The sequence below is a fragment of the Nerophis lumbriciformis genome, linkage group LG08, assembly GCF_033978685.3.
Source record: "Nerophis lumbriciformis linkage group LG08, RoL_Nlum_v2.1, whole genome shotgun sequence".
NCBI classification, from domain to species: Eukaryota; Metazoa; Chordata; class Actinopteri; order Syngnathiformes; family Syngnathidae; genus Nerophis; species Nerophis lumbriciformis.
Genome location: NC_084555.2, coordinates 8,030,496 through 8,057,500, shown reverse-complemented (window position 1 = coordinate 8,057,500; position 27,005 = coordinate 8,030,496). Strand labels below are relative to the sequence as shown.

General features: G+C 37.8%; 1 protein-coding gene across 1 annotated transcript in view; it reads left to right on the top strand.

Moving 5' to 3' along the window:
- Window positions 1-25,947, top strand: part of tunar (TCL1 upstream neural differentiation-associated RNA) — a 66,754-nt gene extending 40,807 nt beyond the window's left edge. Inside the window, exon 3 of the mRNA XM_061968205.2 lies at window positions 25,352-25,947. Coding sequence (XP_061824189.1) covers window positions 25,352-25,537 — 186 coding nt within the window. The 3' untranslated portion in view covers window positions 25,538-25,947. The remainder of the gene's footprint in view (window positions 1-25,351) is intronic.
- Window positions 25,948-27,005: the final 1,058 nt, after the last annotated feature.

Genomic DNA, 27,005 nt, shown 5'->3' with positions numbered 1-27,005 from the left:
GGGTGGACTACGAGATATAATGACTGATGAACACCTTCGTTCGATAATGAAGGTTGCCTCAGCTCAAAGCCTGAGCCCCGACATTAATGAACTAGCATCCAAGAAAAGATGCCAGGTATCTGGCTTGGGCACATCAGATTAGATCAGTGTGTTGCAAACTGAGCAGTTTAAAGTCCTGAATGGTTGGTTTATTCATTGTTATTTTATTTTCAAATTTATTAGCCTGTGGAAAAAGTTAATGTTGATATTTACCTCAGAAGGCTGCAAATAGAAAAGAGGCATTCGATTTTTATTTAAATTGTATTTGATATGCCATTGATATTTTTTAATTATTATTATTATTATTTGAAACTCGATTTTTCATGTCACTATAAAGTTATATAAGCCTTGCTTGTTCAATATTCAATGCAAAACTTGTTTGGGTCCCTATTAAAAGGTTCAACCTTGGCCCACAGCTTTGTTCAGTTTTAAATTTTGGCCCACTCTGTATTTGAGTTTGACACCCCTGCTATACCGTCTCTGAAATGTACCCATCTTTTTAAGAGGGGTATTTTTTCCAGCACACTGTGCTTTGATTGATTGATTTAAAAAAAACTTGTATTAGTAGATTGCACAGTACAGTACATATTCCGTACAATTGACCACTAAATGGTAACACCCGATTAATTTTTTCAACTTGTTTAAGTCGGGGTCCACGTTAATCAATTCATGCTGTAATAATGCATTCCTGTTAGTAATTCATTTCCACTACTTTTACTTCGGAAAATAACCAGAGCGACTGCAAATAACCCACAAAAACAACACTGGCGCAACAGTCCTTTCTCCTGCCACTTATTAATAATGTCCAGTGAAAGGAACTTTGAATGCTCTAGGACAGTATTTTTCAACCTTTTTTGCGTTGAAAAATCCGGAGGCACACCACCAGCAGAAATCATTAAAAAAGGAAACTCAGTTGACTGTAAATTGTTGGATATGACTTTAAACCACAACCAAGCATGCATCACTATAGCTCTTGTCTCAAAGTAGGTGTACTGTCACCACCTGTCACATCACACCCTGACTTATTTTGAGTTTGTTGCGGTTTTCCGGTGTGTAGGGTTTTAGTTCCTGTCTTGCGCTCCTATTTTGGTGGCTTTTTCTCTTTTTTTGGTGTTTTCCTGTAGCAGTTTCATGTCTTCCTTTGAGCGATATTTCCCGCATCTACTTTGTTTTAGCAACCAAGGATATTTCGGTTGTTTTCATCCTTAGTGGGGACATTGTTGATTGTCATGTCATGTTCGGATGTACATTGTGGACGCCGTCTTTGCCCCACAGTAAGTCGTTGCTGCCGTCCAGCATTCTGTTTGTGTTTACTTTGTAGCCAGTTCAGTTTTAGTTTTGTTCTGCATAGCTTTCCCTAACTTTCATTGCCTTTTCTTAAGGGCACTCACCTTTTGTTTATTTTTAGTTTAAGCCTTAGACACCTTTTTACCTGCACGCTGCCTCCCGCTGTTTCCGACATCTACAAAGCAATTAGCTACCGGTGTCATGACGTGGACTTTTTCGCAGCTTGCTGCGAGGATTGTTTTCCCGTGATGCAAACGGACTTGACCGGACATCGGTAGCAGGTAAAAACATGATTTAATTATTCAAAGTCAATGAGGGAAAAACAAAAAGGCGCACAAGGCGGAGACACAAACTTAGCGTATGAAACAAAAAATAACCCGAAGGTGAGCGTGCCTAACGCACGTAAAAGCAAAGGCAAAAACACTTAGGACATGAAAATCTCGCTAACTGTGACATGAAACATGAAACTTAAAAAAACTCACTAGACTGTGGCTTGAATATACAAAAACTTACGTGGCATGGCATGAAGCATGAACTATGGTATGAATCGATCATGAAAAGCACATCAACAGAGCATGAACAGAATATCAATGTCGCCAGGACGACTAACTGAAAATGACAGGCTTAAATAGTCTCTTTGATTACAACAAGTGCGTGAGTCCAAACAAATGAGGCAGGTGAAACTAATGAGTTGCCATGGTGACCAAACAAGGGAGTGCACAAACAGGAACTATTGCAGTCGTCATGGAAACTAAAACAAACAAGGGTGCACAAAAACAGGAACTACTGTAGTCCAAAACTAGCAGAAAATAACAAAACATAATCCAGACCACAGAACATGACAACCGGCTGCCACCTACTGATATGGAAGAGTATTACACGGTTACTCTGCCAAGCTCTAAACAGCACCGACCGCTCAACAACAACACATCATTTGCAGACTATAATTACTGGTTTGCAAAAAATATTTTTAACCCAAATAGGTGAAATTAGATAATCTCCCACGGCACACCAGACTGTATCTCACGGCACATAGTGTGCCGTGACACAGTGGTTGAAAAACACTGCTCTAGGATACCAAAACATTTTGGACAATTCCATTAAATGGCACTTCAAGTTCATATGTGCGTCAAGGCAGGTGGCCAAATACTTTTGGCAATATAGTGTATCTCCTGCTTGTTTATAAACATAGCAAAATGGCACAGGTAGAAGTATGATAACAGGAAAGCGCAATAAATAAGAGTGTATCTGAGGTTATGTCCCGTATAGTACACACAAAATCCTCATTTTAAATAAGGCGGTCTGCACCACATTTCCATTGCACACGCAGTCTTAGTAAATCGCAGGCAACACGCCCACTAACAGTAGACACGTGGTGTTTGGATCTTACTAAATCAGTTCCCAAGAGTTCTCTTCACACACTGCAAAAAGTCAGTGTTCAAAAACAAGAAAAAAAATACAAAAATTAGGGGTATTTTATTTGAATTAAGCTAAATTATCTGCTAATAGAACAAGAACATTTGGCTTGTCAAGACTTTCCAAAACAAGTAAAATTAGCTAACCTCAATGAACCCAAAAATACCTGAAAATAAGTACATTCTCACTAATAACAAGTGCACTTTTCTTGGTAGAAAAAAAAAGAGACCTTTTTGCTCAATATATTGAAAAATATTCTTAAATTAAGTAAATGCTAGTGCCATTATCTTGACATAATGATATCAATCAATCAATGTTTATTTATATAGGCCTAAATCACAAGTGTCTCAAAGGGCTGCACAAGCCACAATGGCATCCTCGGTACAGAGCCCACATAAGGCAAGGAAAAACTCACCCCAGTGGGGAGTCGATGTGAATGACTATGAGAAACCTTGGAGAGGACCGCATGCAATGGATGTCGAGTGGGTCTGACATAATATTGTGAGAGTCCAGTCCATAGTGGATCCAACATAATAGTAATAGTCCAGTCCATAGTGGGGTCAGCAGGAAACCATCCCGAGCGGAGACGGGTCAGCAGCGCAGAGATGTTCCCAACCGATGCACAGGCGAGCGGTCCACCCCGGGTCTTGACTCTGGACAGCCGGCACTTCATCCATGGCCACCGAACCTGTGCCCCCCTCCCCTCCACAAGGGATAGGGGGGAGCAGAGGAGAAAAGAAAAGAAACGGCAGATCAACTGGTCTAAAAAAAGGGGGGCTATTTAAAGGGTAGAGTATACAAATGAGTTTTAAGATGGGACTTAAATGCTTCTACTGAGGATATGCGCTCGGCATCATGATTTTTTTTTTTCATGCTTGAAGTAAGAAATTATTACTTTAAAAAAGTAGTTTTATACTTGTGATTGTTAATGACACAGCTTTGCATCAGTTGATATTCTAGTTTCAAGCATGTTTTACTCAATATAGGTCATACAATCTGAGCAACAAGCTGTAATATCTTACTGAGATCATTTAGGACCAAAACCATTAAAACAAGTAAAACACTCTAACATAAAATATGCTTAGTCAGAAGAATCATCTTATCAGACAGAAAATAAGCAAATATCACCCTTATTTGAGATATTTAGTCTTACTTATATTTCAGTTTTTGCAGTGCAGCGGGGGGAATTCATGAGATATCAGTAACAGGAACAAAGTGCATGAATTAACATGGAGTCATCACATTCGCATTATGAGTCGAGTAACATTTTCTCTGTGTTGCTGCTTAAAAAAGAAGGATCTACTTTGCATGCATATGTGTTGGGGGTCAAGGAGCGCACCCACCCATCATCACTATCATCACCGCCCCTCCTCCAGCACTCTCCTCCATTTTCTTGTAAGTTTGTGTCAAGCACACATCTTCATGCATGAAAGACGATTGGTGTAGCCCACCGCCAAAACAAAGATCAGCACTCAAGTAGAGGGATGCCCTCTCTATGGTTCTCCCCGTGAGAGGCAATCAAAGCCCATGGGTGCAGATCAAAAGAGGAGGGATTGAACAGCCTCGAGGAGGTTTTATGTACCTCGCGGGCAAATATCGCTTTACATGTATGTGACATGTTTTTCCTTGACCGTCTCCTCCTTGTAAACACGGCTGTACAAGAGGAGGGCGGCACGTGTACTGAAACTCTAATAACCTCTTTAAACTTATATGTCGGCGTCCAACGGGATCTCCAGCGTGTGTTTTGCTTCTTCCTCTGATTTTTTGCAAAATGTACAAAACCAGTGAAGTTGGCACGTTGTGTAATTCGTAAATAAAAACAGAATACAATGATTTGCAAATCCTTTTCAACTTATATTCAATTGAATAGACTGCAAAGACAAGATATTTAATGTTCAAACTGCAAATAATCATTAACTTTGAATTTAATGGCAGCAACATTGCAAAAAAGTTGGCACAGGGGCATTTTTACCGCTGTGTTACATGGCCTTTCCTTTTAACAACACTCAGTTAACGTTTGAGAACTGAGGAGACTAATTTTTAAAGTTTTTCAGGTGGAATTCTTTCCCATTCTTGCTTGATGTACAGCTTAAGTTGTTCAACAGTCCGGGGTCTCCGTTGTGGTATTTTAGGCTTCATATTGTGCCACACATTTTCAATGGGAGACAGGTCTGGACTACAGGCAGGCCAGTCTAGTACCCGCACTCTTTTACTATGAAGCCACGCTGTTGTAACACATGGTTTGGCATTGTCTTGCTGAAATAAGCAGGGGCGTCCATAATAACGTTGCTGGGATGGCAACATATGTTGCTCCAAAACCTGTATGTACCTTTCAGCATTAATGGCGCCTTCACAGATGTGTAAGTTATCCATGCCTTGGGCACTTATACACCCCCATACCATCACATATGCTGGCTTTTGAACTTTGTGCCTAGAGCAATCCGGAATTGTTCTTTTCCTCTTCGTTACGGAGGACACGACGTCCACAATTTCCAAAAACAATTTAAAAATGTGGACTCGTCAGACCACAGAACACTTTTCCACTTTGCATCAGTCCATCTTAGATGAGCTCGGGCCCAGCGAAGCCGGCGGCGTTTCTGGGTGTTGTTGATAAATGACTTTTGCTTTGCATAGTAGAGTTTTAACTTGCACTTACAGATGCAGCGACCAACTGTAGTTACTGACAATGGTTTTCTGAAGTGTTCCTGAGCCCATGTGGTGATATCCTTTACACACTGATGCCGTTTTTTTGATGCAGTACCGCCTGAGGGATCCAAGGTCATAGGCATTTAATGTTACGTGCAGTGATTTTTCCAGATTCTCTGAACCTTTTGATGATATTACAGACCTTGGTTGGTGAAATCCCTAAATTCCTTGAAATAGCTCATTGAGAAATGTTGTTCTTAAACTGTTCGACAATTTTCTCACACATTTGTTCACAAAGATGTGACCAACGCCCCATCCTTGTTTGTGAATGACTGAGCATTTCATGGAAGCTGCTTTTATACCCAATCATGGCTCCCACCTGTTCCCAATTAGCCTGTTCACCTGTTCCAAACAAGTAATTGATGAGCATTCCTCAACTTTCTCAGTCTTTTTTGCCACTCGTGCCAGCTTTTTGTTTTGTTTTTTGTTGCAGGCATGAGATTCCAAATGAGCTAATTTTTGCAAAAAATAACAAAGTTATCCAGTTCGAACGTTAAGTATCTTGTCTTTGCAGTCTATTCAATTGAATATAGGTTGAAAAAGATTTGCAAATCATTGTATTCTGTTTTTATTTATGATTTACACAACGCGCTAGCTTCACTGGTTTTGGGGTTTGTATATAATTAAACCGAGTTAGGGCAGTGCGTCTCAATTACTTTCTGTCATGACCCCCATGGGGGACAGAAATTTCCACCCAACCCCCTGAATTTAATTACTATTAAGAATTTGATAATGATTATACTCATTTAGTTATCTGAGCTATATTCTTCATATTCGCCCAGGGCAACATGACTTTCTTTTCATTCCTTTCACATACTTCTCCATCTCTTCGCACTCTAACACACATTTAACACACATTTAACACACTTCCTTGTGGTGTAGGTCAGGGATCTCAAACTTGATTTACCTGGGGAGCTGCATGGAGATAGAGTCAGGGTGAGGCTGGGTCACACAAAATATTCACTTTAGAATTGGGTTTAACAACGTGACTAAATTACTACTTCTGTCAGCAGCTATATTAGGCTCTAAATCAGGTGTGTCCGAGCCACGGCATCTTCAATTTGGCCGGCGAGACGACTACACAGGTTCAATTTCAATAACCAACCTGGTCGTGTGGGGTGTTTTCATATAAAATTGAAGTACTCAGGGGTCTGACAAGTGGCAATTTGTCACCATTTTGTGGACATTGTAAGAAACCTGGGTCAGTGACCATGATGTGCACTTTTTTAACTTCACAAGAACAGCATTTCCCTTTTTTGACCCAATCCAAACAACCTTTCCTAGTCATGGTGCAGGAAAAAAAAAAAAAAAAAATCCATCCAGCACAATAAATAAACACATGGTCACACATAACGCAACCTGCTCAGTGAACTTTGTGGATATTATTAAAAAAAAACATCCTATCAACATACAACAATTCTAAATTACACCCATTCAAATCCATTGCAAGGCATAGTGGGGAAAAATGCTAAACACTCTCTCCACACTTACCAATGTTTGACTTATAGCTGCTTGATATTTTTGATCGATTACAAAGCTTTCAAAAGGTCGTCACGGAAGTAAACGAGGTCGGAGTTGAACTTTCACATTCACTTTCTCTTAATATTCAATTATAAATAATTATTAATAATCTATCCATTATATTATCATAATATTTAAACAAACACACATACATATATATATATATATATATATATATATATATATATATATATATATATATATATATATATATATATATATATATATATATATATATATATATATATATGGTTACTTTGCAGGCAGTCGGCTTTCGACCCCCCGGCAATTTTTTTTAGCCCAATGCGGCACCCCAGTCCAAAAGTTTGGACACCCCTGTTCTAAGTCATTATTACTGTAAAATGTTATGTAAAAATTTTTTTAAATAAAAAATAAATAAATAATACAATTTATAAAAAAAAAAAAAAAAAAAAAAAAAAAAAAATATATATATATATATATATATATATATATATATATATATATATATATATATATATTAGGGGTATGGGAAAAAATGTATTCGAATTCGAATCGCGATTCTCACGTTCTCATTTAAAAAAAATATTTTTTATTTTTTTTATTTTTAAATTATTATTATTAATTTTTTTTTTTTAATTAATCAATCCAACAAAACAATACACAGCAATACCATAACAATGCAATCCAATTCCAAAACCAAACCCGACCCAGCAACACTCAGAACAGCAATAAACAGAGCAATTGAGAGGACACACAAACACGACACAGAACAAACCAAAAGTAGTGAAACAAAAATGAATATTATCAACAACAGTATCAATATTAGTTACAATTTCAACATAGCAGTGATTGAATCCCTCATTGACATTATCATTAGACATTTATAAAAAAAAAAGAAAAAAAAAAAGAACAATAGTGTCACAGTGGCTTACACTTGCATCGCATCTCATAAGCTTGACAACACACTGTGTCCAATATTTTCACAAAGATAAAATAAGTCATATTTTTGGTTCATTTAATAGTTAAAACAAATTTACATTATTGCAATCAGTTGATAAAACATTGTCCTTTACAATTATAAAAGCTTTTAAAAAAATCTACTACTCTGCTTGCATGTCAGCAGACTGGGGTAGATCCTGCTGAAATCCTATGTATTGAATGAATAGAGAATCCTTTTGAATCGGGAAAAAATAATTTTTGAATCGAGAATCGTGTTGAATTGAAAAAAAAATCGATTTTGAATCGAATCGTGACTCCAAAAATCGATATTGAATCGAATCGTGGGACACCCAAAGATACACAGCCCTAATATATATATATATATATATATATATGTATATATATATATATATATATATATATATATGTATATATATATATATATATATATATAGAGAGAGAGAGAGAGAAACTGTTGAGTTCCCCAAGAGATGGTCAGAGAGACTCCGTTGGTTGTGTTGTATTTTTTTCTGTTTGCACCGTTATTCTAGTTAATGTTCTTTCTAGTGAGAGTCAAGATTGCCATGATAAGTTTTACCATTAGCCGCCCAGGTTGCGTTACACTAAATCTTTAAAATAAGTAGAGGGACACAAAAAATGGGCCGCTGACCGCTAGATTGAGGCCCCTGGTCTGGATAATATGTATTAATATGTTTTGGTGTCGGCCCTGCGATGAGGTGGCGACTTGTCCAGGGTGTACCCCGCCTTCCGCCCGATTGTAGCTGAGATAGGCTCCAGCGCCCACCGCGACCCAAAGGGAATAAGCGGTAGAAAATGGATGGATGGATGGATGTTTTGGTGTCAATTTTGCTCCACAGTGACATTTTTAAACACATTTTTCGAGTATACCTCATTTTGTAGGGCTGTCTTTTTAGATGCAAGTAAACCCCTCAACTCCCTATTTGTTCAAGACAAAATCTATTTTTGTTTTCAAACACAGTCGAAAATAAACTTTCTAGCATATCTCACACATGTTTAAAGGGGAACTGCACTTTTTGGTAAAATGTAAAATGTATTTTTTGTCTATGCATTCTAACATGTAAAAATTGGCTTGCTCTAGGTGGTTAGCAATGAAGCAAATGAGAGCAATCAATTCTACCTCGAAATCACTTTAAATTTGCATTTAGAAACTGTCAACAATACTTAACTCATGTTCTGTAGCCCGTATAATAACTCAACTGTTATTGTTATTGTAAGAGCGAACACTGAGGAACTATTTTTCTATCGTGGTAACACATCAGCGTGCTACGGTATTAGTCGTAAAAGCTAACTACGGCAAGAGATAAGCTACCTTCTACGTCAGCACGAAACACGTTTCTAAAGCACAACACTGCGATAGTACACCGATCTGTACTGACTGAAAAACATAAACAATCATATTACAGTATCTGTAAAGTATTAGCCCATATTTCGTGTTTTGTTTGTACACAGGTGAGCTAGCCAGATAGAGTATGTACTGTAGTTGTTATGACACATGTGACGTGTTGCGTGTATCAGGGTCGATATTATAGTGACTCACTTGATGGACAGTTGTCTTTTTGGTCCAGCTGACCAGGGACGTTTCCTGTTGATTTTGGGTAAGTACGCCATTTATGTTGAAATAACTTGTCTCCAAACTCCACATTTGCAGCTTCAAGTGACTTTCTCCTCATTCTCTCGGCTCCAACGTTTCACCCTCTTATTCGTGCTCGCTACTATGGGCAACAGTTCATCCTCCGTATATTCAGCTTCAAAAAGATGAGGTAGAGAATCCTCATTTGTCCAAAAAGAAATAGATCCCGGAAATTATTTAACCTCTAAAGGCCTTAGTGGCCACATGCGTGGACAGCACCTTTTAGCTCTTATTTCCAAAATTGTGTACACTACTGAATTGGGGTCTTATGGCCTTTATGTGGACACTTATACTGCCATCTGGTGGTGTCAGAAGAGTATAACATACAATGGAATTTGGAAAACAAAAGTGTAAAAATAAAAATGTGCGTGTCACTACACATGAAGTACACGTTTGTGTACTTATGGACTAAGTACTTCATATTAAAATATTATTTTTTGTTTTTATTCTAATTAGGGTCCGATAAGCCCAAATAGCAAAGAGGAATAAAAAAAAGTATGTAAACAAACAAACAAACCTTAAGAAGTTAAATGATCAAAATACGGTAAAAATTGTACATATTAAATATTGTAATGATCGTGTCTGTTACTACGTTATATATAGACTTGTAGTGTGTATTTAAAACGTTGATGGAGTATTTTGAAGTTGTTTTAGAGGGCTGTGAAGGCTACAACTGTGACTCCCATTAGCCCCATCAAGTGTTTCTTTTTTATCATTTTTAAATTCCTAAAAAAATAAATAAAAAAAGACATGCGTGTTTTTGTCTCTCATAATGATTGTAAACAATAGGCATAATTCCAAAAAAAAAGCGCAGTTCCCTTTCAAGGATGGGTACCGTTTACATTTGCACCGATACAGTACCAATTTCCCGTTACCTGGGAATCGATACTGGTACTCAACGGTATCTATTTTCGGTACTTTTGTGTGTGTTGCTAAATATTGTTTTTGATAATAAAATCTAATTTTTTATTGAAACATTGATTATGAAAACTGCTGTCTGGTAGTTATATCTTGTTTTATTATCACAATTCGTAGTCTTATTTGCAGGTATAACATTAAGTTGCAATTACAGTTGCAAGTATCATTTTGGTGTGTCGTTTTTCTTGTTGCCCCCAAGAAAGTGTAAAACTGTAAGTATTGTACTTATTACGTGCCAGCTGTTTGATTGCATTTTGCAACGTAGTTGTAGTTTTTATTAACAAATTTGGTGGTGTTGTAATTGCCATGTAAAATCATTAATGCTAATCAGTAGCATTCCAATGTACATTAGCATCAGGCTCGTACATTTTTGCATATTTAAATTTTTGGTGGACCCTTACTTTACTTACATTGTAGAATTTTTTGTTGGCATTGAAAATTGCAACGTTACTGTCACGGCGGGATGCAAACGGATCACTCCGGACAGGACTTGCAGGTAGGAACATGATTTAATCTTGAACAAAACTCAAAGAGGTACAAAAAACGGAAAACAAGGCGCCGATCGCACTTGAAGCTAAAAACTTAGCATGGACTAGAAGACAAGAGACTTGACGAGAGCATGAAGCAAACACTTAGCATGAACTATGGCCTGGAACACTCAGGGAACTGTGGCATGAAACTAGCAAGACATACTTGGCAAGGCATGAGACAAACAATGACGCCAGGACGACTGACTGGCAAAGGCAGGCTTAAATAATGTCTCTTGATTAGAGCCAGGTGAGCGTCCCGAACACCAGCGGCAGGTGAAAATCGTAAGTAGCCGAGGCAACAAAGCCAAAATAAGGTGTCAAACAGGAACTAAAAGAGTCCAAAACTAACAGAACATAACAAAAACATGATCCGGACCACGGATCATGACAATTACCCAGTGTCAGTTTGGCTGAGTCTGTTCTCAGTGCTGCTCGAATAATCGGCAGGCGCCGAAGTACGAAGAAACGGGCGAGTCGACAACCGGGCATGACGTCACACACAGGCCGGGCAAAATGCAGATTATGATATTGGGGTTAGGGCGAGTAGATACATTCCAATACTTGTCTACTCTAATTCTCCGTTCGTGGCCCTCAAATCGATCATAATTGTGTCTTGTAGAGCAGAAAACTTCTCCGAGATGTTGTCCAGTTTGCTGTTGAGTTCTGAGATCGCCACAATCTCAGTGCCAACCGCCCTGCCTATCCCATCAGTCGTGACGGGCAGCTTCTGGGTGCCTTAAACGGCTGCCCATTTGTCGATATACCAGGGCAACGTTCAATCCAATCAACAGATGCCCTATTATCGTAGATCCGAATAGGTTGGTGATAACAATGTCCTAAACAGAAAGAGTCGCTAGGTACATGACCCTCCACTCCTCCCCATTGGTCCATTGTCTATACAGCAACAAACGTTCCGTCAGGAGCTTCTTCTTGAGAAAATCTTGTCAATCGCTTTTATACAAAATAAACCATTACGAGTCTGAGACTCTGAGTTTTTAATCATAACCTGATCATTATGGATGATTTCCTATGAGAATCATATTCATTCACTAGGAAATTATCATTACTATTTTATTTTTTTTTAATCGGAGCATAATCTTCTTCCTGGAACGAGTTGTATCTTCGCGATTCCACTTAAGAACAATTGTTCGACATTTTGTAAAACAGTGGTACCTCAACTTAAGAATTTGAGTGTTGAGAGTTAAGGGTGTTTTGAGACAAGAGCTATCCCTCGGCTAATTATGCGACATGTTGCAAGCAAAAATTGGAGTTACAAGCATCTTTGCCATTAGTTGGCGTATTGATCTTACTCATTAGCATTAGCCTTCGCTAGAAATTGACATAACTTTGTTTTCCAACCATGGGAAGGAAGAAAGTGTGTGTGAAGGACAGGTGATATTCATTGAGTCAAAGGAACACATAATCAAAAACATGACAGACCAAAGCAATTTAAGCATATCACTAACAGTCCTCACCATACTGAGGCAGATTGAGTCTAATACAAACCACAGCCATAGCTAACGTCATGTTAAAATAATATATAAATGGCAGTCAATTATCCATGAAAATATGGATGAGCTCCAGATGGTGTGTTTGACTGCGGAACCATAGAAGTGAACTCTCCAAGAAAATTGTTTTCCTTTTTTTTTTTACATTACCTTAGAAAACTACTGTCATTGTTTGAAGTACATTCTATTGTATGTTTTTTTATACAATATTTCTTATCTAAACATTTGTTTTCCTTATTAAAAGGCATGTTAAAATTGTGTTGTTTTGGGGGGTTAAACCAGGGGTTGGGAACCTTTTTGGCCCAGAGAGCCATAAAAGCCAAATATTTTAAAATGTATTTCCGTGAGAGCCATATAATATTTTTTTAACACTGAATACAACTAAATGCATGCAATTTTAAGTAAGACCAACATTTTTAGAGTATAACAAGTCTCTTTTTCTTTTTAATAACATTGTTATTCTGAAGCTAACCAATACTAAATAAAATGCTTCTTACCAATAATACGACTTCTTGAACAAGTGGGGTAGAAAACGGATGGATGCATTGAAATGCATGAGAATGTTTTATATTTTGAGAGCCAGATGGAGTCATCAAAAGAGCCACATCTGGCTCGAGAGCCATAGGTTCCCTACCCCTGGGTTGAACTGATATTAATTCATTTCAATCGAGAGGTTTATTTGAGATACCAGTTTTTGTTTTTGTTTTGTTTTGTTTTTTTGGATGAATCAATCCAACAAAACAATACACAACAATACCATAATAATGCAATTCAAATTCCAAAACCAAAACGCGACCCAGCAACATTCAGAATAGCAATCAACAGAGCAATTGAGAGGACACACAAACATGACACAAAACAATCCAAAAGCAGTCAAACAAAAATGGATATTATCAATGACAGTATCAATATTCAATATTTCCAACATAGCAGTGATTAGAAATCCCTCATTGACATTTTCATTACAGCCATTTATAAACAATAAAAACATTTAAAAAAATCAACAATAGTGTCACAGTGGCTTACACTTTAATCGCAACTCATTGTGTCCAATATTTTCCACAAAGATAAAATAAGTCATATTTTTGGTTCTGTGGAAGTCGCTTCATATCCGTTCCACTATTATACACGACACACGAGCCAAGATTGCAGTTTTTAGCAATGTTTTAATGTCCATAGAATTTCTCACAGATTTCCCTCCAGCAGGACGTGACTTTTCAGCCACCTCCGTATCCTATCCCCCTCCTGCTCTCGGGCGCTTACTGTTAAAGACAACAGATGATTAGATTAAAGGCCTACTGAAATGCGATTTTCTTATTTAAACGGGGATAGCAGGTCCATTCTATGTGTCATACTTGATCATTTTGCGATATTGACATATTTTTGCTGAAAGGATTTAGTAGAGAACATCGACGATAAAGTTCGCAACTTTTGGTCGCTGATAAAAAAGCCTTGCCTGTACCGGAAGTAGCAGACGAGTAGCGTGACGTCACAGGTTGTGGAGCTCCTCACATCTGCACATTGTTTACAATCATGGCCACCAGCAGCGAGAGCGATTCGGACCGAGAAAGCGACGATTTCCCCATTAATTTGAGCGAGGATGAAAGATTCGTGGATGAGGAAAGTGAGAGTGAAGGACTAGAGGGCAGTGGGAGCGATTCAGATAGGGAAGATGCTGTGAGAGGCGGGTGGGACCTGATATTCAGCTGGGAATGACTAAAACAGTAAATAAACACAAGACATATATATACTCTATTAGCCACAACACAACCAGGCTTATATTTAATATGTCACAAATTAATCCCGCATAACAAACACCTCCCCCCTCCCGTCCATATAACCCGCCAATACAACTCAAACACCTGCACAACACACTCAATCCCACAGCCCAAAGTACCGTTCACCTCCCCAAAGTTCATACAGCACATATATTTCCCCAAAGTTACGTACGTGACATTCACATAGAGGCACGCACGTACGGGCGAGCGATCAAATGTTTGGAAGCCGCAGCTGCATGCGTACTCACGGTACCGCGTCTGCGTATCCAACTCAAAGTCCTCCTGGTAAGAGTCTCTGTTGTCCCAGTTCTCCACAGGCCAATGGTAAAGCTTGACTGTCATCTTTCGGGAATGTAAACAATGAAACACCGGCTGTGTTATCCGGCACAACAGTCAGGGGGTGCATTCTACGGCGGGGGTGCGTTATCCGGCACAACACCTGCCGCAATACACCGCTTCCCACCTACAGCTTTCTTCTTTGTTGTCTCCATTGTTCGTTGAACAAATTGCAAAAGATTCACCAACACAGATGTCCAGAATACTGTGGAATTTTGCGATGAAAACAGACAACTTAATAGCTGGCCACCATGCTGTCCCAAAATGTCCTCTACAATCCGTGACGTCACGCGCTGACGTCATCATACCGAAACGTTTTCAGCAGGATATTTCACGCAAAATTTAAAAATTGCACTTTAGTAAGCTAACCCGGCCGTATTGGCATGTGTTGCAATGTTAAGATTTCATCATTGATATATAAACTATCAGACTGCGTGGTCGGTAGTAGTGGTTTTCAGTAGGCCTTTAAAGACAACAGATCATTAGATTAACACGTACCACCTGTGAAATCTAATCACCTGCCAGCTGTGTCTCGCCGTCAGCACCTGCCCCGCCCCTATCCGATGGTGTTTGTCCTCGGCACCATAGACAGAGGCGGTGACCTTTGCTCCCGCAAGTGCGCTGGCCACACCTCCCTCCACAGGTTAATTTAATAGTTAAAACTAATTTAAATTATATATGACTCATTATTATAATTTCCATAGCTTGTGTATACCATTCAGTATGAGTTGGACTATCAACATCTCTCCATTTTTTTTTAGTATTACCCTTTTTGTTATGATGCGTATTGAAAGATACCAGTTTTGATTAAAGAGCTTTGTCACCAAACCAATGAAGCTTATAAGTTGAGGCACTACTGTAATATAAAATAAATAACAACAACATATTTATAGTCATTTTGTTTTCTAAATTTTGTACCTGGATTTGCATGGTCTATAGTTTATAACGCTTGTAGAAATATTTAAATTTATGCCAGTGGTCTATTTTTAGTCAACTATAAGCTCACAAGCTCTGCTGTAGACGAGTCGGCGTATGCAACCCACTGACCTGCAAAAAGAGCGCTCTTCTCCTGAGAGGTTTGGATGCAGACTCCAACAAGCTGCTTGCGCCTTTGGGATACTAAAAAAACAAACAAAAAACTGAAAAAGATGACTACAACTTGTTTTTTTTTATACCACTCAGCGGGCTGCACGTCCTTGAAAACTGCTCTTGTCTCCAGCCCAATGCCGTACTTTGGACAATCATCACTAAAAGATGACTTCTGAATGCAAACAACGAAAGGATAGGGAAAATATTCCAGATATCGACTTGATGTTGCACACACAAAAAAAAAGTTATTGAATGTCTCCTCATTCTTTGTGTGCTCTTTTCACAGCACTTACGAGCGAGCAGATGGCTGATATTCTATTGAGGAAAACGTAATTTATTTTTGATGGAAAATATTTCTCCCACTCGTGAATAAAACATGGCTGCGCGAGGGCAGATATGAAACGCTGTGTAACATGCGCAAAGGCAGGATGACAGTGACAGTGAAATTATTTATTTACGATTTACAGATTGGGCTCTGTGGTCTTGTGTGTGTGTGTGAGAGAATGTGTGTGTCTAGTCTAGTGTTGGTCCAATGAAAAACATCTGTCTCCACAATGGTTATGAGTTTTTCGGATACAGTTCCAAAGATTGTAAAAAAACAAAACAAAAAAAAACCAGCCTGTATGTCAGCTTTGTGTTATCAGCATCAACATTTATTTTTTTCCCTTACATTAAACCTCTTTGCTCTTTTAATTCCAGTTGTTTTAGTAATAGTATTTTTAGAATGTGCCATGGGCTGTTAGAAAATTAGTTAAAAAAGCCGCACTTAGAACTGACCTTTTTTTTTAAATGTATGTTTAAATCTGCTTGGTAAAATACATTTTTGTACAAAACATTGTGTAAATCGTAAATAAAAACAAAATACAATGATTTGCAAATCCTTTTCAACCTATATTGAATTGAATAGACTGCAAAGACAAGATACTTAACGTTCGAACTGGAAAACGTTATTTTTTTTTGCAAATATTAGCGCATTTGGAATTTGGTGCCTGCAACATGTTTCAAAAAAGCTGGCACAAGTGGCAAAAAAGACTGAGAACGTTGAGGAATGCTCATCAAACACTTTGAGCGATATTTCCTGCATCTACTTTGTTTTAGCAATCAAGCATCTTTCGGTTGTTTTCATCCTTCTTAGTGGGGACATTGTTGATTAAATAAATAAATGATAAATGTGTTATACTTGTATAGCGCTTTTCTACCTTCAAGGTACTCAAAGCGCTTTGACAATATTACCACATTCACGCATTCACACACACATTCACACACTGATGGCGGGAGCTGCCATGCAAGGCGCTAACCAGCAGCCATCAGGAGCAAGGGGTGAAGTGTCTTGCCCAAGGACACAACGGACGTGACTAGGATGGTAGAAGGTGGGGATTGAACCCCAGTAACCAGCAACACTCTGATTGCTGGCACGGCCACTCTACCAACTTCGCCACGCCGATTGTCATGTCATGTTCGAATGTACATTGTGGACGCCGTCTTTGCTCCTCAGTAAGTCTTTGCTGTCGTCCAGCATTCTGTTTGTGTTTACTTTGTAGCCAGTTCAGTTTTAGTTTTGTTCTGCATAGCCTTCCCTAACTTTCATTGCCTTTTCTTAAGGGCACTCACCTTTTGTTTATTTTTAGTTTAAGCCTTAGACACTTTTTTACCTGCACGCTGCCTCTCGCTGTTTCCGACATCTACAAAGCAATTAGCTACCAGCTACCACCTACTGATATGGAAGAGTATTACACGGTTACTCTGCCGAGCTCTAAACAGCACCGACCACTCAACAACAACACATAATTTGCAGACTATAATTACTGGTTTGCAAAAAATATTTTTAACCCAAGTAGGTGAAATTAGATAATCTCCCACGGCACACCAGACTATGTCTCTCGGCACACTAGTGGTTGTGGAAAATCCCACAGGTGAACAGGCTAATTGGGAATGGGTGGGTGCCATGATTGGGTATAAAAGCAGCTTCCATGAAATGCTCAGTTGTTCACAAACAAGGATGGGGCGAGGGTCACCACTTTGTGAACAAATGCGTGAGCAAATTGTTGAGCAGTTTAAGAACAACATTTCTCAACGAGCTATTGCAAAGAATTCAGGGATTTCACCATCTAAGGTCTGTAATATGATCCAAAGGTTCAGAGAATGTGGAGAAATCACTACACGTTAGCGATGATATTACGGACCTTCGATCCCTCATCAAAAAGCGACGTCAGTGTGTAAAGGATATCAACACATGGGCTCAGGAACACTTCAGAAAACCACTGTCAGTAACTACAGTTTGTCGCGACATCTGTAAGTGCAAGTTAAAACTCTACTATGCAAAGCCAAAGCCATTTATCAACAACACCCAGAAACTCTGCCGGCATTGCTGGGCCCGAGCTTATCTAAGATGGACTAATGCTAAGTGTAAAAGTGTTCTGTGGTCTGACGAGTCCACATTTCAAACTGTTTTTGGAAACTGTGGACGTCGTGTCCTCCGGAACAAAGAGGAAACAAACCATCCGGATTGTTATAGGCACAAAGTTGAAAAGCCAGCATCTGTGATGATATGGGGGTGTATTAGTGCCCAAGACATGGGTAACTTATAAATCTGTGGAGGCACCATTATTGCTGAATGGTACATACAGGTTTTGGAGCAACATATGTTGCCATCCAAGCAACGTTATCATGGACGCCCCTGCTTATTTCAGCAAGACAATGCCATACCACGTGTTAAAACAGCGTGGCTTCATAGTAAAAGAGTGCGGGTACTAGACCGGCCTGCCTGTAGTCCAGACCTGTCTCCCATTGAAAATGTGTGGCGCATTATGAAGCCTAAAATACCACAACGGAGACCTCCGGACTGTTGAACAACTTAAGCTGTACATCAAGCAAGAATGGGAAAGAATTCCACCTGAAAAGCTTCAAAAATTGGTCTCCTCAGTTCCCAAACGTTTACTGAGTGTTGTTAAAATGAAAGGCCATGTAACACAGTGGTAAAAATGCCCTTGCGCCAACTTTTTTGCAATGTGTTGCTGCCATTAAATCCTAAGTTAATGGTTATTTGCAAAAAAAAAATAGAAATTCTCAGTTCGAACAATAAATATCTTGTCATTGTAGTTTATTCAATGGAATATAAGTTGAAAAGGATTTGCAAATCATTGTATTCTGTTTTTATTTACGAATTACACAACGTGTCAACTTCACTGATTTGGGGTTTTGTATATAAAATGAATTAATTAAAAAAAAAAGGAAACTGCAAACCACACCAAAAATCGAAATATGCTAAAATATCCTGCAAAAAAACAGCTTTAAACTTTTTCTCGTTACATTACTCCTGTTCGCTCTTTTATTACATTTACTAGGTTTTCATTTTAAATGTTTTAGTAATGGTACCTGCCAAGACCCACAATCCACACTTTGGATAGCCCGGTTAAAAAAGTGTTTTTTATGTTAGGATCTCTTTGGTTGAATGAATGTACGCATATTATATTAATTACATTAAAAAGGGAAACCACAAAACAAACTACCGTATTTTTTCGGACTATAAGTCGCAGTTTTTTTCATAGTTTGGCCAGGCTCCAGTGCGATTTATACATGTTTTTTTCCTTCTTTATTATGCATTTTCGGCAGGCGCGACTTATACTCTGGTGCGACTTATACTCCGGAAAATACGGTAATCACACCAAAAATCAAACCTATCCATGCCATCTGTCATGAAATAAAACAATAAAATAAACAACAACTAAACAATAACAACAATATTTGTCCTAAAATCTATGTTATAAACGTGTTTTCTGCATGATTCCGATCAATTGCTAGCATTTCTTGGGGTAAAAAAAGCACTGAATTTGCACATATCAGGGCAAAAAACTAAACCGAGTTGCAACTTAGAATGTGAAAACTAATGAAATGGGCGACTTGCCGATGACTTTTAGTTTTTCAGTGTGCCGCTGCAATATAAAGTTTGCAAAAATACTTTTTCTCATGCCCTTCTACAGCCTGTGTAATGTAACGCGTGTGACATCTATAATCTTGCTGATTGGAACAATAAACTGAAAAGAATAACCATAAAGGGACCTAAAGGGGCATGCACGTAAATCTGACTCCTTACCAGCCATGAACCTACTAAATAACTGCAAATAGTACCATTTTTGAGGGTGTGTTGGACTTTGTCAATTAAGCACGTCTCACAATGCTAATCTAGGACACCAAGTACCTCTTCAGAAAACACTTGGCTGTCGAAGTACCACCATAATGACCACAATTTAAAAAACAGCATAGTAGGCCTAAATATTCATTAAAAACAAGTACATCTTTAGCACCGCCCTAGTTTTTTCCATTTTTGAAAAAAAAGATGGGAGGGAAAAATATATTTGTTTTTTTAATAATGTATGTGTAGGAGGACAAACATGACACAAAACTTCCTAGTTGTTAGAAAGCCCACTGTTTAATATGTTTGTGTTTATGCTTCACTGACGAGAATATTTGGCCAGCGCCGTTTTGTCCTACTAATTTTGGCGGTCCTTGAACTCACCGTTGTTTGTTTACATGTACAACTTTCTCCGACGCTGCCACAGAAAGACGTTTTTTTATGCCATTCCGTCTTTGTCTCATTTTGTCCACCAAATGTTTTATGCTGTACGTGAATGCACAAAGGTGATATTTGTTGATGTTATTGACTTGTTATTGACTATTTAGGCTAGCTATGTATACATATTGCATCATTATGCCTCGTTTGTAGCTATATTTACTTTATTTATATACTGTGTGGGCATTAAGGGCGCCGCCCTCAACTGGTTCCGGTCGTACCTAACCGACAGGAGTTTTTGTGTAAAAGTAGACAGTTTTATGTCGTCCACAGCTCCTTTACCACATGGGGTCCCCCAGGGCTCAATCCTTGCCCCAATTTTATTTGCGCTTTACCTTCTCCCCCTTGGTTCTATTTTTAGGAAGTACAGTATTGCATTTCATTTTTATGCCGATGATTGCCAGATTTATTTTCCCATGGCACAAAATAACACGGTTCAACGTCTTATTGACTGCCTGCACGACATCAAAGTCTGGCTTTCAGCTAACTTCCTGAGCCTAAATGAAGACAAAACAGAAGTTATGTTGTTCGGTCCAAGTCGCTCTCCCTCCCCCAACGTTGACCTCGGCACTCTGACCCCGTATCTCAGCGACTCTGTCACAAACCTGGGGGTAAAGTTTGACTCAGATTTTAAATTCGAAAAACAAATCAGCAGCGTCGTTCAAAAAAGCTTTTATCAATTACGCCAAATAGCGAAAGTGAAACCGCTTCTATCAGGACATGATCTTGAGAAATTAATCCACGCCTTTATCTCGACTCGTCTTGATTATTGTAATGCCCTGTATGTTGGCATTAGCCAGGCCTCCCTCGCCCGCCTGCAGCTCGTGCAGAACTCTGCTGCTCGTCTGCTAACACAGACCCGCAGACGTGAGCACATCACCCCTATTTTAGCGTCCCTTCACTGGCTCCCTGTGCGTTACCAAATCAATTTTTAAACTCCTTTTATTTGTTTTTAAATGTCTAAACAACCTCGCGCCAACCTATCTCTCCGACCTCCTTCAGCCTTACTGCCCCACCCGATCCTTAAGATCAGCCGATCAGCTGCTGTTGACGGTCCCTGACACAAGGCTGAAGCTTAGAGGTGACAGAGCTTTCGCCGTTGCTGCTCCCAAGCTCTGGAACGACCTACCCCTGAGTGTTAGACAAGCCTCCTCTCTTCCTGTTTTTAAATCTCTCTTAAAAACATACTTTTATTCCATGGCTTTTAACACTGAGTGATATCCATCCTGCAATGGCGCCCCATAATACACCTGCTGTGATCCTGTTTTTATGTTTTTATGTTTTTATTAATTCTATTTTAATTATTTATTTTTTATCGTGTTCTGTTTGTGTTGTGTTGTGTTTGCTCGGTACTCGTTTTATCTTTTAACCTGTTCATTGTACAGCACTTTGGCTACCCCTGTGGTCAATTTTAAATGCGCTTTATAAATAAAGTTGATTTGATTTGATATTTGAGTTTATTTAATTTCCTTTACTTAATTCCCCTGTGTATTTAGTTTATATTTACATGTCTCATGACACAATATATGTATGTAATATTAGGTGCATTTCTGTGCCATGTTGTTTCGGACCACAATAAACGTTGCCCAGTTGTTCCAGACCACAGCAAACATTACCCAGCTTGCCAAGATTATAATTAATCCATTAGAAGACAGCCTGCTGTTTCCTTTAACTTGGACACACACATCTATACCTTTGGCAGTTTTACGCCAGTCATTTCCAGGAATTATCTCACCTTCTGAGACACTTACTTAATGTGTTGCCTTCATTATAACACTTATACAAGACTTTTAAAGTCATTTTGATAGTAGGCTAATACAGCTAATATAAACACTTATTAATGTGTTGCCTTTATTATAACACTTATATAAGACTTTTAAAGTCATTTTGATAGTAGGCTAAAATAGCCAATATAGACACGTACTTAATGTGTGGCCTTCATTAAATCACTTATATAAGACTTTTAATGTCATTTTGATAGTAGGCTAATATAACTAATATAAACACTTACATCATGTGTTGCCTTCATTATAACACTTACATAAGACTTTTAAAGTCATTTTGATAGTAGGCTAACATAGCTAATATAGACACTTAATGTGTGGCCTTCATTATAACAATTATATAAGACTTTTAAAGTCATTTTGATAGTAGGCTAATATACCTAATATAGACACTTACATCATGTGTTGCCTTCATTATGACACTTATATAAGACATTTAAAGTCATTTTGATAGTAGGCTAATATAGCTAATATAGACACTTAACTAATTGGTTGCATTCATTATGACACTTACATAACACTTTTAAAGTCATTTTGATAGTAGGCTAATATAGCTAATATAGACACTTTCTTAATGTGTGGCCTTCATTATAACACTTACATAAGACTTTTAAAGTCATTTTGATAGTAGGCTAATATAACTAATATAGACACTTACATCATGTGTTGCCTTCATTATATCACTTATATAAGACTTTTAAAGTCACTTTGATAGTAGGCTAATATAGCTAATATAGACACTTAATGTGTTGCCTTCATTATATCACTTATATAGGACTTTTAAAGTCAATTTGATTGCAGGCTAATATAGCTAATAAAGACACTTACAACATGTGTTGCCTTCATTATAACACTTACATACGACTTTTAAAGTAATGTTGATTGTAGGCTAATATAACTAATATAAACACTTACATCATGTGTTGCCTTCATTATAACACTTACATAAGACTTTTAAAGTCATTTTGATAGTAGGCTAATATAGATAATATAGACACTTACTTAATGTGTGGCTTTCATTATAACACCTATATAAGACTTTTAAAGTCATTTTGATAGTAGGCTAATATAGCTAATATAGACACTTACTTAATGCGTTGCCTTCATTGTAACACTTATATAAGACTTTTAAAGTAATTTTGATAGTAGGCTAATATAACTGATATAGACACTTACTTAATGTGTTGCCTTCATTAAAGCACTTATATACGACTTTTAATGTCATTTTGATAGTAGGCTAATAGAACTAATAAAGACACTTACATCATGTGTTGCCTTCATTATAACACTTACATAAGACATTTAAAGTAATTTTGATAATAGGCTAATATAGCTAATATAGACACGTATTCAATTTGTTGCCTTCATTTTAACACTTGCATCAGACTTTTAAAGTCATTTTGATAGTAGGCTAATATAAACACTTTCTTAATGTGTGACCTTCATTATAACACTTGTATAAGACTTTTAAAGTAATTTTGATAGTAGGCTAATATAGCTAATATGGACACTTACTTTAATGTGTGGCCTTCATTATCACACTTATATAAGACTTTTAAAGTCACTTTGATAGTAGGCTAATATAACTAATCTAAACACTTACATAATGGGTTGCCTTCATTATAACACTTGTATAAGACTTTTATAGTAATTTTGATAGTAGGCTAATAAATTTAATAAAGAGACTTACATCATGTGTTGGCTTCATGAAAGCACTTATATATAATATATAATATTATTTATAATCAATTTTATAAACGTTTTGTTTCTTAAAATGTATGAAATTGAAGAATTATTTCCCAAACCTGATTCGTGGTGACTCAATGCAGCTCTGATGAACCCTAACTAACATAACTTTGTGTTGATACCGCATTTTTCTTGGTTAAGATTGTTTTGTTGAAATTGATGGACGGGACCGACTTTGACGGCCCATAAAATCCAAACCGAAACAGTAATTAAAACTCTTTGGTCAACTTTTAATCAGAAGGGTTCAATCTCTCTCCTGTGCTAGTTTGAAGCCGACACGACAAACGCGCTCAGAGGAGATAATGTTTGAAAAAAGGTGACCGGTTTTTACAAAACTTTTGTTTTGAAGGGGGAATTGCAAACTTCCGTTTTTAATAATGCTGACTTACTGGTCAATTTTATAAACGTTTTGTTTCTTAAAATGTATGAAATTGAAGAATTATTTCCCAAACCTGATTCGTGGTGACTCAATGCAGCTCTGATGAACCCTAACTAACATAACTTTGTGTTCATACCCCATTTTTCTTGGTTAAGATTGTTTTGTTGAAATTGATGGACGGCACCGACTTTGACGGCCCATAAAATCCAAACCGAAACAGTAATTAAAACTCTTTGGTCAACTTTTAATCAGAAGGGTTCAATCTCTCTCCTGTGCTAGTTTGAAGCCGACTTGACAAACGCGCTCAGAGGAGATAATGTTTGAAAAAAGGTGACCGGTTTTTACAAAACTTTTGTTTTGAAGGGGGAATTGCAAACTTCCGTTTTTAATAATGCTGACTTACTGGTCAATTTTATAAACGTTTTGTTTCTTAAAATGTATGAAATTGAAGAATTATTTCCCAAACCTGATTCGTGGTGACTCAATGCAGCTCTGATGAACCCTAACTAACATAACTTTGTGTTCATACCCCATTTTTCTTGGTTAAGATTGTTTTGTTGAAATTGATGGACGGGACCGACTTTGACGGCCCATAAAATCCAAACCGAAACAGTAATTAAAACTCTTTGGTCAACTTTTAATCAGAAGGGTTCAATCTCTCTCCTGTGCTAGTTTGAAGCCGACACGACAAACGCGCTCAGAGGAGATAATGTTTGAAAAAAGGTGACCGGTTTTTACAAAACTTTTGTTTTGAAGGGGGAATTGCAAACTTCCGTTTTTAATAATGCTGACTTACTGGTCAATTTTATAAACGTTTTGTTTCTTAAAATGTATGAAATTGAAGAATTATTTCCCAAACCTGATTCGTGGTGACTCAATGCAGCTCTGATGAACCCTAACTAACACTATATAAGACTTTTACAGTAATTTTGATAGTAGGCTAATAGAACTAATATAGACACTTACTTAATGTGTTGCCTTCATGAGAACACTTACACAAGGCTTTTAACTTTTTGCGGCTCCAGACAGATCTGTTTTTTTGTATTTTTGGGCCAATATGGTTATTTTAAACATGTCGGGTTGCCGACCCCTGCACTAGGACAAAGAATCACTTTAGCTAACAAATGAATTTGTTGTGGCCTTCATTCCAGACTGGTCTGAGACACAAACTCCGGATGCTTCCAGGGAAAATGGTCAACACTGTCTACAGTGATGAGGAGAAGGGAATCCAAGACAGGGAAAGCAAGGAGGAGACCATCTTGGCCATGTTGGGCATCATTGGGACCATTCTCAACTTGCTAGTCATCATCTTTGTCTACATCTACACCACGTTGTAGAGCGCTTTGGTTTTGCAGCTCTCGACCGCCATGTCGACCAATGAGGAGAAGCGCAGAGGAGCACGATGGCGGACAGAAGCCAAGCCATACAAACATCCAGTTAGTTGTGACTTGTACATAATGCATGAAGACTGCGGGTCGATCAGGCTTTAAGGAGCAGCTTTTCCCCACTCATGGACAACAAAAGATCGCAAATACTTCTTTTTTTAATGAATATTATTAAGTAAAAAAATAAAGCTGTAACGTGTGCTTTTAATTCAACATGCAGGTTTTTGGGGCTTTTTCTAAAAATATTTTCTCAATAAAACCATGTCTTTTTGACCAAACGTGTAAAAGAGCAGATATGATCAAAAAGTTTACTTTTAAAATTTGGTAGTTTTTGTGCTTTATTCTTGAGAAAAAAAAGTGTGTAAATTTGTGTAAAACTGTTCGTTAAATAGAGATTTCATGGAATTTTATGGATACATCACTAAATGTACCGCATTTTTCGGACTATAAGTCGCAGTTTTATATGTTTTTTTCCTTCTTTATCATGCATTTTCGGCAAGTGCAACTTATACTCCGGTGCGACTTATACTCCGAAAAATACGGTATTTAATTTCATATTTCAAGAACAAGGGAGAATTTGAACCCGTTCGCATACCAAACATTTTGTGACTACATTTCACATAGCTAACATTTATTTTGCGACTAAATCAACAGCGCCTCTGCTGGTCCCAGCCATATAGTGCACTCATTTTTGACTTAATTGCTTTAAGACGTAATTATTTAACACAGGGGTGTCAAACTCATTTCAGTTCTATTCCCAAGTGGGCCGTAATGGTAAAATCATGGCACGATAACTTAAAAATAAAGACAACTTCATGGTTGATAATAATAATAATATATTTTATTTGTAAAACGCACTTTACATTCAGTAAACAACCTCAAAGTGCTACAGTGTATTAAAAAAAATAAAAAGATAATAAATACAAATAATAATAAAAACTAGAACAGCCTAATAGCTAGAACTAGTATGCATTTATCTAAAACATTTTTTTTTTTTTTTTTTTAAAGGGTTTTTAAGCCTTTTTTAAAAGCATCCACAGTCTGTGGTGCCCTCAGGTGGTCAGGGAGAGCGTTCCACAGCCCGGTCTCTCATTGTTCGTAGCTTTGTCCTCGGAGGTTGGAGGAGGTTAGCCTGTCCGGAGCGGAGGTGTCGTGTGGAGGATTTGGGGGTGAGTAGTTCTTTGAGGTAGAGGGGGGAATTTCCATGGAGGCACTGGTGGGTTAGTAGGGAGACTTTGTATTCAAAGTTGATTTCTTTGTTTTACTTTGGCCAAAAATAGAACAAGCACATTCTGAAAACGTACAAAACACTTCAGGTTTGTTGAAAATTCTGAGGAAATTGGTGCAGCTTCAAAAACACAATGAGCTTAGACTTGGTCTCAGTGTGTCTACAAAGCCAGGATTAATTTAAGTCTTTCTG